The sequence below is a fragment of the Patiria miniata genome, unplaced genomic scaffold (genome assembly GCF_015706575.1).
Source record: "Patiria miniata isolate m_02_andy unplaced genomic scaffold, ASM1570657v1 HiC_scaffold_23, whole genome shotgun sequence".
In the NCBI taxonomy this organism is placed as follows: Eukaryota; Metazoa; Echinodermata; class Asteroidea; order Valvatida; family Asterinidae; genus Patiria; species Patiria miniata.
The window spans coordinates 7444308-7457899 of record NW_024037062.1 but is presented as its reverse complement, the minus strand read 5'-3'; the positions used below and the strand labels follow the sequence as shown (position 1 = coordinate 7457899).

Below are 13592 nucleotides of genomic sequence, written 5' to 3'. Positions count from 1 at the left end.
GAATTCACTTCTAGGGTACGATTTTTCAAAGGAAAAATTGTGGAGTACAAGTCGGCACCTTTGTTCCCTTTGTATACAGTTCCCCACCAGTAGCTCTTAGGACTGGTTATTAATGTCTCCCAAAACTTTTTTTGGGCGACACAAAAAAATTCCGGGAGCAGGAATCGAACCCATTACCTCGGGAATGACAATACTAGACATCTACCAACTGATCAATGTTTTCACAAGTGTTGAGCTGAACAGCCATATCTTTGCAATACCACTTTGTCAATCTGTTAGTTTTAGGACTGTGCATTGGAACTGGTTCTTATCTTACCGTAAATGCTCGCAGCTAGTAGTTTGATCTTTGCTACCGATGTCAACGAGTTGATGAAAATAAAGCCCCAGTCACACATTTACGGTTTGGAGCTACGCATAAATACAGTTTACCAAGATTTGGAGAAATCAATTTCTAAGAATGAACTACGGTTTCAGGACCAATAGCCACAACTGTCCTACGGTTTGTTTTTTTACGAGTACACGTTGGTTTGTCAAGAATATCGATGGACTGGTGGAGAATATCAATGATATTTCTAAGAATAATGATGTTAACGCCACGGTTGTCTACGATTGGGCCACGGATGGCCAAGGTTCTCCTACAAATAAAGCGTGGATATTCGTAGTACGACCTTAGCAGAACCCTAGCACATCCGGGCATATCCGCAGGACATTCGTAGCGAATTCGTAGAGATTTCTACCACGAATTAGCTTGGAATCTCCACGAAAATGTACGAATAGCCACACATAACACTACAAATCAGTGCGGTTGTCCTACAGATGTCCCACGGTTGCACAACGCATTGATTTCATGACGTTTCACCACAGTTTAAAACTTCCGAACGACCTTCACGAATACCCAAGGAAGATGACAGATAACCATGGATGTACCAAGGATCAATACGGTACTCTCACGGTTTACCACGAATTTCAAACCGGGGAGATCCGTAGCTCCAAACCGTAAATGTGTAACTGGGGCTTAACCTTGACAAAGTAGTACAGTCGAACATCGCTATAACGAACATCGTGGAACCCACAGAAATTGTTCGTAATAGCGATCGTTCGGTATAGCGATTTTCACACATTAGTGGCGCCCTCTTTTGATCATTGTTATTGTGTAGTTGCATTTACAAACCACGTGCGGAATCGCCAAACGTGGCCATTTTTATTTTCAATTCCGTAGCAGAACTTTACCAAGTACACCCTGGTAGTTAGTGCAAGACGACTTCATAAATGCCTGACTATTGAATCATGTAATTACACAGTTTTTGAGCTTACATGGGTGACTTTTTCCTACTATTTGTTGGGGAAATAATAGCCATTTGTCGCTCTTCTGTTGACATTTCCAACAACAATATTTGGTACGTTTTGAGCCAAGGCTGACGTTCGGGGAGTAATTGCAGAATACCCCGCCACTCGGAATACACCCCTAAAATCACTGGCTACGTGGTTGGAATCACTGGAAAAGAATCAATTCAAGTCCATTGCCAGCCATGCGGATACTGAGTGGGGGTCCATTATTTGAGAACGAAGCAACACAAAAGGAATGAGAGTTGCTGAATTTTTTTTAAGTCCAAACCAACTACCCTGTTGCCGGCTACGCGGATACAGAGTGGGAGTGCAGTGGAGCATGACGCATAGTACATACAAGTAGTGCTGAGAAGGTTTATTGAGGGCAATCAACCGTGACTCCGTAGCCGGCTACGAGGTGGATAGATTGAGTGGCAGGGTATTCTGCAATTGTGCTGAAGTTCGGTATAGCCGGATGTTCGGTATAGCGGTGTTCGGTATAGCGACGTTCCACTTTACTGCAAAGGCAGGGCTGGAAAGCTCAACATTTGTAAGACCATTGGTATGTTGTCAACAAATTACCAGCTCTGCAGTGATGAATTGTACTACGACAGGGCCATACTGCATGATGTCTTCACTGCAGGTATCAGAAGGAATGCCAAGGGCCACGCAGACTTTAGTCAGTGTACTGAATAGATTGTTCTGAAAAAAAAAAAAAAGTAGAAGTTTACCAAAAACTGAAAGTTGCTTTGCCAACATAAAAGTACTGGTTTTTTTCATGTACAGGGTGAGTCAAAAAAGCGAAACCAAAATGTTGGAACCATTGTTTTAGTTAAGTTCTGCATGTAGTACTTTCAAAATCTAGGATACAGAAGCCTAATTCATAGGCTTTCTTTTAGTACAAGAATCATTCAAATCACTCAAGTACTTTTCAGGTTACGGAATTTTAAACACAACCACCGTTTTAAAGTTCTGTCCACGGATCACAAGAAGGTAAGTGTTCTTTCAACAAAACCAAAACAAAACACATAGGGATGTGTGAATAGTTTTCGTTTTACGCATACCTTTTTGTGGTCCGTGGACAGAACTTTAAAACGGTGTTTGTGTTTAAAATTCGGTAACTTGGAAATTACATGAGTGCTTTGAATGATTCTTGTACTAAAAGAAAGCTTATGAATCAGGCTTTCATATCCTAGATTTTCATAGGGCTACATACCTTTACCTGGGATAATCAATATATATCGAATATTCTCGAAAATTTTGATATCGCCTGTGCTTTATAGCCAACTGTTCTTTGTCATCAACCTGAGGGCGGCTTAAAAAATTCTATTTCGCTCGGTGAATCTCAAAGATAAGACGGACAGTCTATCTCAGTCATAATGAGTGTTTTGCATGTACCTGTACAGTGGTGTTGCTCAGGATGTCCTTTATGTCCGCAATCATCTGCTTGCATTCCGTGCAGACGTTACCGTCTGATGGGGGCACCTAGCACGGGAAGAAGAAATAGCACCTAAGCCGATAAAAATGGCAGCAGGGGATTGATGGCCCATCAGTTCATTGAAGCCTTGCATGATGGGTGCTAAAAGAGGTCGAGCCATCTTTAGCCCTGCTTTCTGTACTCTGTAATGTTGCTTCTTCGACAGAAAAACCAACTCGAAAACTTAACTTTAACTATATCATGTTTAAGACTGGTTGGAGTCTGGAATGCTGATTAATACCCGAATCAAAGTCGAAGGTAATTATACGCATCCCAGACTCCCACCAGTCTTAAACGTAGTGTTTAATACCAACCAAGCACATATTTATTCCCATTCACAAATACCGGCACCTTTTCAAAATCAAAACAAAATCTAAAATCAAAACAAGTTAAAAATTAAAAGTTTCCAACAATCTTGTAAAACAGTTTCACTTTTTTTTTCTCGAAACACCCTCTACATGTAGCTATATAATGGAGTGTCCTGCTCACGAGTAAGACATAAACATCTCCTTTTTTGGAGATTGGCGCTCACGTTTGCGTACTGCGCGATGACACGCAGATGCAGCTGTGGTGAGTGCATTGTGAATTTAGGACTATGAAATACTGACTCACTGGCAGTATTGCACATGCCTATGTGAGGATTGTGAACGTTCAACCAATAAAACGCTGGATTGTGAACGTTCCATCAATAAGACGGTAAAAGGCACTGGATTTCATAGGAGTCCAAATTTCACGTGACACTGGAAAACTGTTTAAGACCAGCCAGCTGGTGTTTTATCAACCGTTTAAGACCAGCCACGTGCCGGGCTCTCAACCAATGGGAATGCACGGTAAACTGTTTAAGGTATTTATGAATATTACTTAAACCAATATAAAGCAAAATCATCTGTACTACACCCTTCAGTAATAAGAGTGCAAGTCTGTAACTTCTAATCAACATGATAAATCTGTCTAACTGGGGAACTCCCACAGTGGAATAATCACAAACTAGGTGTTTGTGGACAAACATGTGGCTGTCATCATGACGTCACTTCAATTTTCATCTATAACACATCCTGGTGTATGTACATGTACACATCAAGTTTCAACCCAATCGGACCTGTAGTTCTGGAGATATAGGCCTTGAAAATATGCACGTTACTCGTGACGATGTCATGATGTCCTCAATATTCAGCACACAACTGCAGGTGTTGGTCTAAGTGTATGCCAAGTATCAAGGTAATCAGATTTATTTTTGTGCCCCAAAGTGCCAGGCACGATGAAAATGTGTACAAACGCTATGGGAACTTGGCTGACAAGGAAGAAAAACAAAAACTTAACGAAAACAAAGGCCGTTTCGGCGAGTTGCCGAAAAAAAACAATAACATTTTGTGATAAAAACACTACAACTTTTTCATCTTACCATAACGGCCTTGGCGGCTGGTTTGGGCTGGACATGCTCCACACTTGAGGTGCATAGTTGTATCATGGTGCACAGAGACGGTGTCTGTGAAGACAGTTATCAGAAGAAACACTTTTGTCTAAAACTTAAACACCCAAAAAACTGATTAACTCTACAGAAACCCAAGGACTCAAAAGAAACAAACTCAACAGACTCCACAATTCAAGACACAAATAGACACTCTTAACAAATACTCATAAACTCAAGGGCCATTCCAACTGCCAAAGAGACTCTGAACTGCACTATAAACCGATTTTAAAAACTGAAGACACTCAAATATGAAGAGACACTGAAGGCCCTGTCACACTGTCTGTGATCATATATGCGCTGTCACTGCGTCCTTGAAAAATGGCTGGGGCGCAACAACAACTACTAGATCGCAGCGACAACTACATAGGTCGCCAGATGGGCGCCAGAGGGTCTTAATGGTCCCCGATGAGCGCTAAAGTTTTTGAACATGCTCAAAACAATCGCAACACCTCTGCGCTCTGGCCAGGGCGCCGTGATGATACAACTCAGGCGCTGTGCCAGCGTCAATCGTGTGACATTGAAGTGGCATTGAGGCAGCCTAGGCGCAAGGCAGTCGATGTATAGTCTCCATGAGAAAGTAACTCGATTGTGATGTACTTGTAGTATAAATTTTAAACTGGACTGCAGATTGACTGTTTTGTCGTGGTATTTATACAGCACAAGTGATATCACCTGAGCATATTTTGGTCAGATAGAGAGAGCGTGACGTGAGCTACTAGGACATATCAACAGCGAGCAGAGCATAGTGTGAGCGCAGTGACAGCGCAGCGGCAGCGACTAGATGGAGTAATTGGGCTTGACAGGGGTGCATAGAGAGCGAGTTGAGTGCATCGTAAGCGCCTGATGAGCACAGTATGAGTGTAGCTTGAGCTTTTTCTGGCCACTTCAGACGGAAAATTGTCATTGTCTTGTGTCCTCGCTGCGATTGTTAAATCTATTAAATATTTTTTTTGTCACCGTAAGGTCTCCTATGAGAGCACATATAATGAGACAGGCCCTTTAGGAGCCCAATAAACATTCAAGAACTCAACCGACACTCAAAAGTGCAATTGATTCTAAAACAAACTCAACCAACACTCAACATCTTTTTTGCTACCTAATAACCAACGCCATTAAAAAGTCAACTCTAACACTCAACAGATGCTCAAAAACTCAACAGAAACTCGAAACTCGATGGCCACTCACCAGGGCACTTGTGATCATGCTCGGTATGAGTTGACCATAGTTGTAGATGCCTTCAGTACGTGTAGCCAAATAACAAAGGAGCCATCAAAACTCAAGAGACACAAAAAACTCAATACTCAAAAGCTCAGAACTCAAAAACTCAACAGAAACTCAAAATTTGTCAGCCACTCAACTGAGCGATCATACTCAGGGTGAGTGGATCATAGATTTTGACATCTTTGATAACAGTAGCCCCCAAAATTCAAGGCACTCTACAACTCAATACTCAAAAACTCTACTGAAACTCAAAACTCAACAGTGACTCACCAGTTCATTTGTGAGGATGCTCAGAACGACGGGACCATAGTTGTTAATCACTCCAGTACAGGTAGCTGTGGAACCGCCTAGAGCGACACAGACAGCGATGGCCTTGTTGAATATATCTTTCTGTAGTGGGGAAAAAATTGTCATTTTCGGTTTTAGCAGTTTAGTATGGTACCACCAGCAGCCTCACTTACAAGCACTTGTGTTGCATAGTTTGTAGCCCAGGAGCTAATCTTGAGGTACTATTTCCAGCCCCAGTCATGCCAGGTGAATGTAAGTGCAATGCACATGCAGGACATCTACTTATACAAGTACTATCAAGACTATATGGGTTTAACCCATTAACAACTGTATTACATTGTATGACACTGTATTCATTCACCGAATAGTGCTTTGGCAGTTCTGGGCAGTACAGGATATAACAGGCATGGTGGTTTGGGGCAACACAGAGAGTAACAGGCAGTAACAGGCAGGGTGGTTTGGGGCAACACAGGGAGTAACAGGCAGGGTGGTTTGGGCAATACAGGGAGTAACAGGCAGGGTGGTTTGAGGTGGTACAGGGAGTAACAGGCAGGGTGGTTTGAGGTGGTACAGGGAGTAACAGGCAGGGTGGTTTGGGCAGCACAGGGAGTAACAGGCAGGGTGGTTTGGGAAGTACAGGGAGTAACAGGCAGGGTGGTTTGGGGCAGTACATGGAGTAACAGGCAGGGTGGTGTGGGGCAGTACAGGGAGTAACAGGCAGGGTGGTTTGAGGTGGTACAGGGAGTAACAGGCAGGGTGGTTTGAGGTGGTACAGGGAGTAACAGGCAGGGTGATTTGGGCAGCACAGGGAGTAACAGGCAGGATGGTTGGGGGCAGTACAGGGAGTAACAGGCAGGGTGGTTTGAGGTGGTACAGGGAGTAACGGGCATGGTGGTTTGGGCAGTACAGGGAGTAACAGGCAGGGTGGTTTGGGAAGTACAGGGAGTAACAGGCAGGGTGGTTAGGGGCAGTGCAGGGAGTAACAGGCAGAGTGGTTTGGGGCAGTACAGGGAGTAACAGGCAGGGTGGTTTCGGCAGTACAGGGAGTAACAGGCAAGGTGGTTTGGGGCAGTACAGGGAGTAACAGGCAAGGTGGTTTGGGGCAGTACAGGGAGTAACAGGCAAGGTGGTTTGGGGCAGTACAGGGAGTAACAGGCAAGGTGGTTTGGGGCAGTACAGGGAGTAACAGGCAGGGCAGCTTGGGGGCAGTACATGCAGGGAGTAACAGGCAGGGTGGTCTGGGGCAGTACTGGGAGTAATAGGCAGGGTGGTCTGGGGCAGTACAGGGAAAGGCAGAGCGGTTTTGAGCAGTACAAGGCTAACAGTAGAGTGCTACATATATAATAGACATATCCAGCAGACGTACTTGCACTGTTTGATTGTTGAGAATATCTAACAAGTCCATAACTATCTCCTTACACTCTGCACAGGGATCTCCATTGCTCTTAGTAACCTAAGGGGAACAGACAAAAAAGATCAACAAAGGAAAATTTATGAAGTTTATTTTGAAACGCCCAATCAAATGCAATTTTTTGCATATGTATGTTGTGTACCGGTACTTTATTTTTCAAGGTTTTGCTGTCCCAGAAAGCCAGCCTAGAGTTCTCTTGACTTAATGACTGACTAACTTACTGGTTGTAACCTGGCGAAGAGAGCCCGGCAGTGCTATCATATAGGATGACCCTGTAACACCAATGAATGGGCTCAATCCGACCCATTGTGTTGACTAGATGCATGAAAAGACTTCCAGTGAATAGAAATTCTGAATTAATTGACTGACTGGACTGACTCACTGACTGACTCCCCGGCTGACTGACTGACTTTCACTAAGACTGGTTGTAGAGTGGTGAAGACAGCCGGGCAGTGCTATCATATATGATGACCCTATAACACCTAGGATGGGCTAAATCCGGCCCATTGGGCAGACCAGATGCATAGAAAGACTTCCAGTGAAAAGCCATTCTGAATTAATTGACCGACTGGGCTGACTGACTCCCCGGTTGACTGACTGACTTGCACTAAGACTGGTTATGGACTGGTAAAGAGAACCAAGCAGTGCTATCATATAGGATGACCCTGTAACACCTTGGATGGGCTAAATCCGGCCCATTGGGCAGACCAGATGCATAGAAAGACTTCCAGTTAATAGCCATTCTGAATTAATTGACCGACTGGACTGACTGACTGACTCCCGGTTGACTGACTGACTTGCACTAAGACTGGTTATGGACTGGTAAAGAGAACCAAGCAGTGCTATCATATAGGATGACCCTGTAACACCTTGGATGAGCTAAATCCGGCCCACTGTGTAGACCAGATGCATGGGACGACTTCCAGTGAATAGCCATTCTGACTTAATTGACTAACTGACTGACTGACTGACTGATTGTCACTTTGACTGGTTGTAGGCTGGTGAAGAGAGTCGGGCAGTGCTATCATATAGGATTACCCTGTAATGCCCATGAATGGGGTCAATCCGGCCCATTGAGTGACCACATGCATGAGAAGCCTTCCAGTGAATAGCCATTCCAAATCAACTGAGTAGAATTGTGTGCATACTGGGACCGGCTCTACTAAGCTTGTCTTGTCTTGTCCTTTTATTGTGAGTATATTTAGATACCTGCTGAACGGATGAGACAACACGGCCGAGTTTGTAGAGAGAGCCTGCTGCACATAAACCCTGCTGAGGGCAGATAGTGCTGCCGTCCTGTGTGAGAGAAAACTGATTAGAAGATCAATTTCAATGAAGAATTACATGTACGTCAATTCAAAATGTGGGCACGTGTGGTCTAGCGGAGGAGCACAGGATTCATGATCGTGAGGTTGTGGGTTCGAGCCCCGCCGTGGCCATGCGTGTTGTGCCCTTGAGTGAGGCGCTTTACCTCAATTACTCCTCTCAACCCAGGTGTTAAATGGGTACCGGCATTATTCCATGCTGAGAAGGTAACAGACTCGCTGTGGAGGAGGTGTGGCGATCCCCCCACAGCAGCATTTCATGGACTCAAGTCTGGCCCAATCGCTTTGGGCAGATGGGCACTCTGTTCCCGTGAACACAGGTTTGTCCCATTTACCTAATTGGAACAACTTACAAAATCTTCAGAACTACAAGCATCACAACCTCAATTGTGGTATCAAATGAAAGGGGACAACAAGACCTTTCATTTGAGTACACTAAGATGGAATATGGTTGAGAGCATTTTTGTTGTCAGGAAAAAAAAATATTTGGGGGACAAAAATTATGGCTTTAATTAGCAGCTTGCTTTTTACATGCAAAATGCAAGTGGGATTGTGAGTTTTTGTTTTTAAGGCAGAGAGAAAAGTTCATTTTTTTATGTCAAAAGAGATTTTGTTTATTAGTTTCTTATCTTTTACCAAACCTTAAATGCACAAGGAGATAGATAGTCCGACTAGTACGAAGACTGCAGCGCGCAAAATGTAAAAGGACGCAAAAAAGTGTCATGCCAGTAACCATGGAATTGCCCATTAGTTCTTGTATACCAAAAAAAAATCAGTGTTGAAAAGAAAGATGTGAAAATATTTCAATCTTAATAAATATTATGCCAAATGTTTAAAACCAAGGAAACTTGTGTGATAAATGTGTGAAAAAAAAACACATTGTATTTATATAGCGCCTTTTGCCAGGATAAAAAGCGCTGGGGGAGAATGCAACCAAAGACAGGTAAATGAAGTGTATGAACATATGAGACCCATTATGTAGCACCTTTTTTTGCTAGATGCTGCGGCACATAATTGCTGCTACTGCCAGAAACACCGGGGCAAACCTCTTCCCTTAGCGACAAGTGTTACTGTGTTCTTCAACGTGCATTACACAACACACGGGACCTACGGCTTTACGTCCCATCCGAAGGACGAAGCAATAACGGTAAAGTGCCTTGCTCAAGAGCACAAACACCATGTTCCCACGGTCAGGATTCGAACCTATGTACCACAGCACACAAGTCGAACACCGTAACCATTGGACCACAGCGCCCCATTTTGATAAGTAAGTCATTTTGATAAAAAAAATCACCTGATCTGAGAAAAGTTGCATGCTGTAAAGTAAAAATTTCTCACCAGCAATGGAATCAGCTCTTGTAAAACTAGCGGTCCGAACTCGCCGATGTCTGTAGTACATGTATCCGGAGCTATGCCTAGGGCTACACACACCTTGGTTAAGGTGGAGAACAATTGTGTCTGGAAAAAGACAGGACAAAAACAATAAAAGAATGTTAATGAAATCAACAGCATAAACAAGTTTACAAACAAGATTTCAAATTGTAAAAGTGAAACGTTTACATCAGGGTTGGCTGATTTAAATCACGTTGATTTAAATCACTGATTTACCAAAAAAGTGGTTTAAATCAGTGATTTTTGTAACAGTGATTTAGAAACATTTTTAGACATATCAATGTTTTGAAAGTCAAAAAAAATCAAACAATCTGATTTAAATTTAAAAAAATCTGATTTAAATCAAATAAATCTTCTTTTTTTTTAAATAAAAAATCACAAAATCGCAAACCCTGGTGTACATGAAACGTTTTGTTGTTGTAAAAAGAATTGCAGACTTTACAGGGTGAGTCAAAAAAGGAGAACCCAAACCCCAGGGAGTAACAGGCAGGGTGGTTTGGGCAATACAGGGAATAACAGGCTGGGTGGTTTGGGCAATACAGGGAATAACAGGCTGGGTGGTTTGGGCAATACAGGGAGTAACAGGCAAGGTGGTTAGGGGCAGTACAGGGAGTAACAGGCAGGGTGGTTAGGGGCAGTACAGGGAGTAACAGGCAGGGTGGTTTGGGCAGTACAGGGAGTAATAGGCAGGGTGGTTAGGGGCAGTACAGGGAGTAACAGGCAGGGTGGTTTGGGGAGTACAAGGAGTAACAGGCAGGGTGGTTTGGGGCAGTACAGGGAGTAACAGGCAGGGTGGTTTGGGGCAGCACAGGGAGTAACAGGCAGGGTGGTTTGGGGCAGAACAGGGAGTAACTGCCAGGGTGGTTTGGGGCAGTACAGGGAGTAACAGGCAGGGTGGTTTGGGGCAGTACAGGGAGTAACAGGCAGGGTGGTTTGGGGCAGTACAGGGAGTAACTGCCAGGGTGGTTTGGGGCAGTACAGGGAGTAACAGGCAGGGTGGTTTGGGCAGTACAGGGAGTAACAGGCAGGGTGGTTTGGGGCAGTACAGGGAGTAACAGGCAGGGTGGTTAGGGGCAGTACAGGGAGTAACAGGCAGGGTGGTTTGGGGCAGTACAGGGAGTAACTGCCAGGGTGGTTTGGGGCAGTACAGGGAGTAACATGCAGGGTGGTTTGGGCAGTACAGGGAGTAACAGGCAGGGTGGTTAGGGGCAGTACAGGGAGTAACAGGCAGGGTGGTTTGGGCAGTACAAGGAGTAACAGGCAGGGTGGTTTGGGGCAGCACAGGGAGTAACAGGCAGGATGGTTTGGGGCAGTACAGGGAGTAACAGGCAGGGTGGTTTGGGGCAGTACAGGGAGTAACTGCCAGGGTGGTTTGGGGCAGTACAGGGAGTAACAGGCAGGGTGGTTTGGGCAGTACAGGGAGTAACGGGCAGGGTGGTTTGGGGCAGTACAGGGAGTAACAGGCAGGGTGGATTGGGGCAGTACAGGTAGTAACAGGCAGGGTGGTTTGGGGCAGTACAGGGAGTAACAGGCAGGGTGGTTTGGGGCAGTACAGGGAGTAACAGGCAGGGTGGTTTGGGGCAGTACAGGGAGTAACTGCCAGGGTGGTTAGGGGCAGTACAGGGAGTAACAGGCAGGGTGGGTCGGGCTGTACAGGGAGTAAGAGGCAGGGTGGTTTGGGGCAGTACAGGGAGTAACTGCCAGGGTGGTTAGGGGCAGTACAGGGAGTAACAGGCAGGGTGGATCGGGCCGTACAGGGAGTAAGAGGCAGGGTGGTTTAGGGCAGTACAGGGAGCAACAGGCAGGGTGGTTTGGGCAATACAGGGAATAACAGGCTGGGTGGTTTGGGCAATACAGGGAGTAACAGGCAAGGTGGTTAGGGGCAGTACAGGGAGTAACAGGCAGGGTGGTTAGGGGCAGTACAGGGAGTAACAGGCAGGGTGGTTTGGGCAGTACAGGGAGTAACAGGCAGGGTGGTTTGGGGCAGCACAGGGAGTAACAGGCAGGGTGGTTTGGGGCAGCACAGGGAGTAACAGGCAGGGTGGTTTGGGGCAGTACAGGGAGTAACAGGCAGGGTGGTTTGGGGCAGTACAGGGAGTAACAGGCAGGGTGGTTGGGGCAGTACAGGGAGTAACAGGCAGGGTGGTTTGGGGCAGTACAGGGAGTAACAGGCAGGGTGGTTTGGGGCAGTACAGGTAGTAACAGGCAGGGTGGTTTGGGGCAGTACAGGGAGTAACAGGCAGGGTGGTTTCGGGCAGTACACGGAGTAACAGGCAGGGTGGTTTGGGGCAGTACAGGGAGTAACTGCCAGGGTGGTTAGGGGCAGTACAGGGAGTAACAGGCAGGGTGGTTTGGAGCAGTACAGGGAGTAACAAGCAGGGTGGTTTGGGGCAGTACAGGGAGTAACAGGCAGGGTAGTTTGGGGCAGTACAGGGAGTAACAGGCAGGGTGGTTTGGGGCAGTACAGGGAGTAACAGGCAGGGTGGTTTGGGGCAGTACAGGGAGTAACAAGCAGGGTGGTTTGGGGCAGTACAGGGAGTAACAGGCAGGGTAGTTTGGGGCAGTACAGGGAGTAACAGGCAGGGTGGTTTGGGGCAGTACAGGGAGTAACAGGCAGGGTGGTTTCGGGCAGTACAGGGAGTAACAGGCAGGGTGGTTTAGGGCAGTACAGGGAGTAACAGGCAGGGCAGTTTGGGGCAGTACAGGGAGTAACAGGCAGGGTGGATCGGGCCGTACAGGGAGTAACAGGCAGGGTGGTTTGGGTCAGTACAGGGAGTAACAGGCAGGGTGGTTTCGGGCAGTACAGGGAGTAACAGGCAGGGTAGTTTGGGGCAGTACAGGGAGTAACAGGCAGGGTGGTTTGGGGCAGTACAGGGAGTAACAGGCAGGGCAGTTTTGGGCAGTACAGGGAGCAACAGGCAGGGTGGTTTGGGGCATGTACCGGGAGTAACAGGCAGGGTGGTTTGGGGCAGTACAAGGAGTAACATGCAGGGTGGTTTGTGGCGGTACAGGGAGTGGCAGATTAGGGCAGTACAGGAAGGGACAGGCAGGGTATTTTGAGGTGGTAAAAGGAACATACAGATTAAACCTCAAAAACCTAATTGTTGATGATCAGTTCAATCGTTAACACCCACCTGCACAGTTTCGTTGTTCAGGATGTCTTGCAAGTCTGAGAATATTGCCTTGCATTCCTTGCAGGTGTCACCGTTAGAGGGAGGATCCTTTGTGACAGGAAGAAAATAAAACTGGACAATAAATTTCCAATTTTGCAGCGGAAAATAAACAGTGGCATATCTCCATTGAGTATTTAAAGGCATAATTTGTAGGATCATTTGTACTGATCCCAAAAGTAACCTCCCAAATTGTTGTCAAAAAGATACTTGGATTAAAGATCGTACTGGTTCTAAACACCCTGTGAAATTAGTCCGTCTGGCTTGCTGTTATTTAGAAGAAATCAAGAAATGTAGGCAACTTCCAACGATCAGTCAATGGACAGATTTTTTTTAAAAAGGAAGAAAGCCATTGACCAAATAGTGTTTCGTGACAAAAGGCCGAGCATGGTTTTTCACTGTTTTCACAGAAAGTGTAATACCCACTGAGCTTCAACTGCAATAGGTTAGGTTTTTTTTAACATTCTTCTTTGGATTTTGAGGGAATCATAGGGAACCAAAACAATGCATG

General features: G+C 45.6%; 1 protein-coding gene across 9 annotated transcripts in view; it reads right to left on the bottom strand.

Annotated features, from left to right (window-relative positions):
• Nucleotides 1-13592, bottom strand: part of LOC119731463 — a 111830-nt gene that overhangs the window by 59670 nt on the left and 38568 nt on the right. For all 9 annotated transcript variants that reach the window (XM_038204631.1, XM_038204632.1, XM_038204637.1 and 6 more), the window contains 8 exons: nucleotides 13046-13132; nucleotides 9858-9977; nucleotides 8404-8490; nucleotides 7150-7236; nucleotides 5766-5885; nucleotides 4206-4289; nucleotides 2725-2811; nucleotides 1909-2028 (listed from right to left, as the gene is read on the bottom strand). In XM_038204631.1, coding sequence (XP_038060559.1) covers nucleotides 1909-2028; nucleotides 2725-2811; nucleotides 4206-4289; nucleotides 5766-5885; nucleotides 7150-7236; nucleotides 8404-8490; nucleotides 9858-9977; nucleotides 13046-13132 — 792 coding nt within the window. The remainder of the gene's footprint in view (nucleotides 1-1908; nucleotides 2029-2724; nucleotides 2812-4205; nucleotides 4290-5765; nucleotides 5886-7149; nucleotides 7237-8403; nucleotides 8491-9857; nucleotides 9978-13045; nucleotides 13133-13592) is intronic.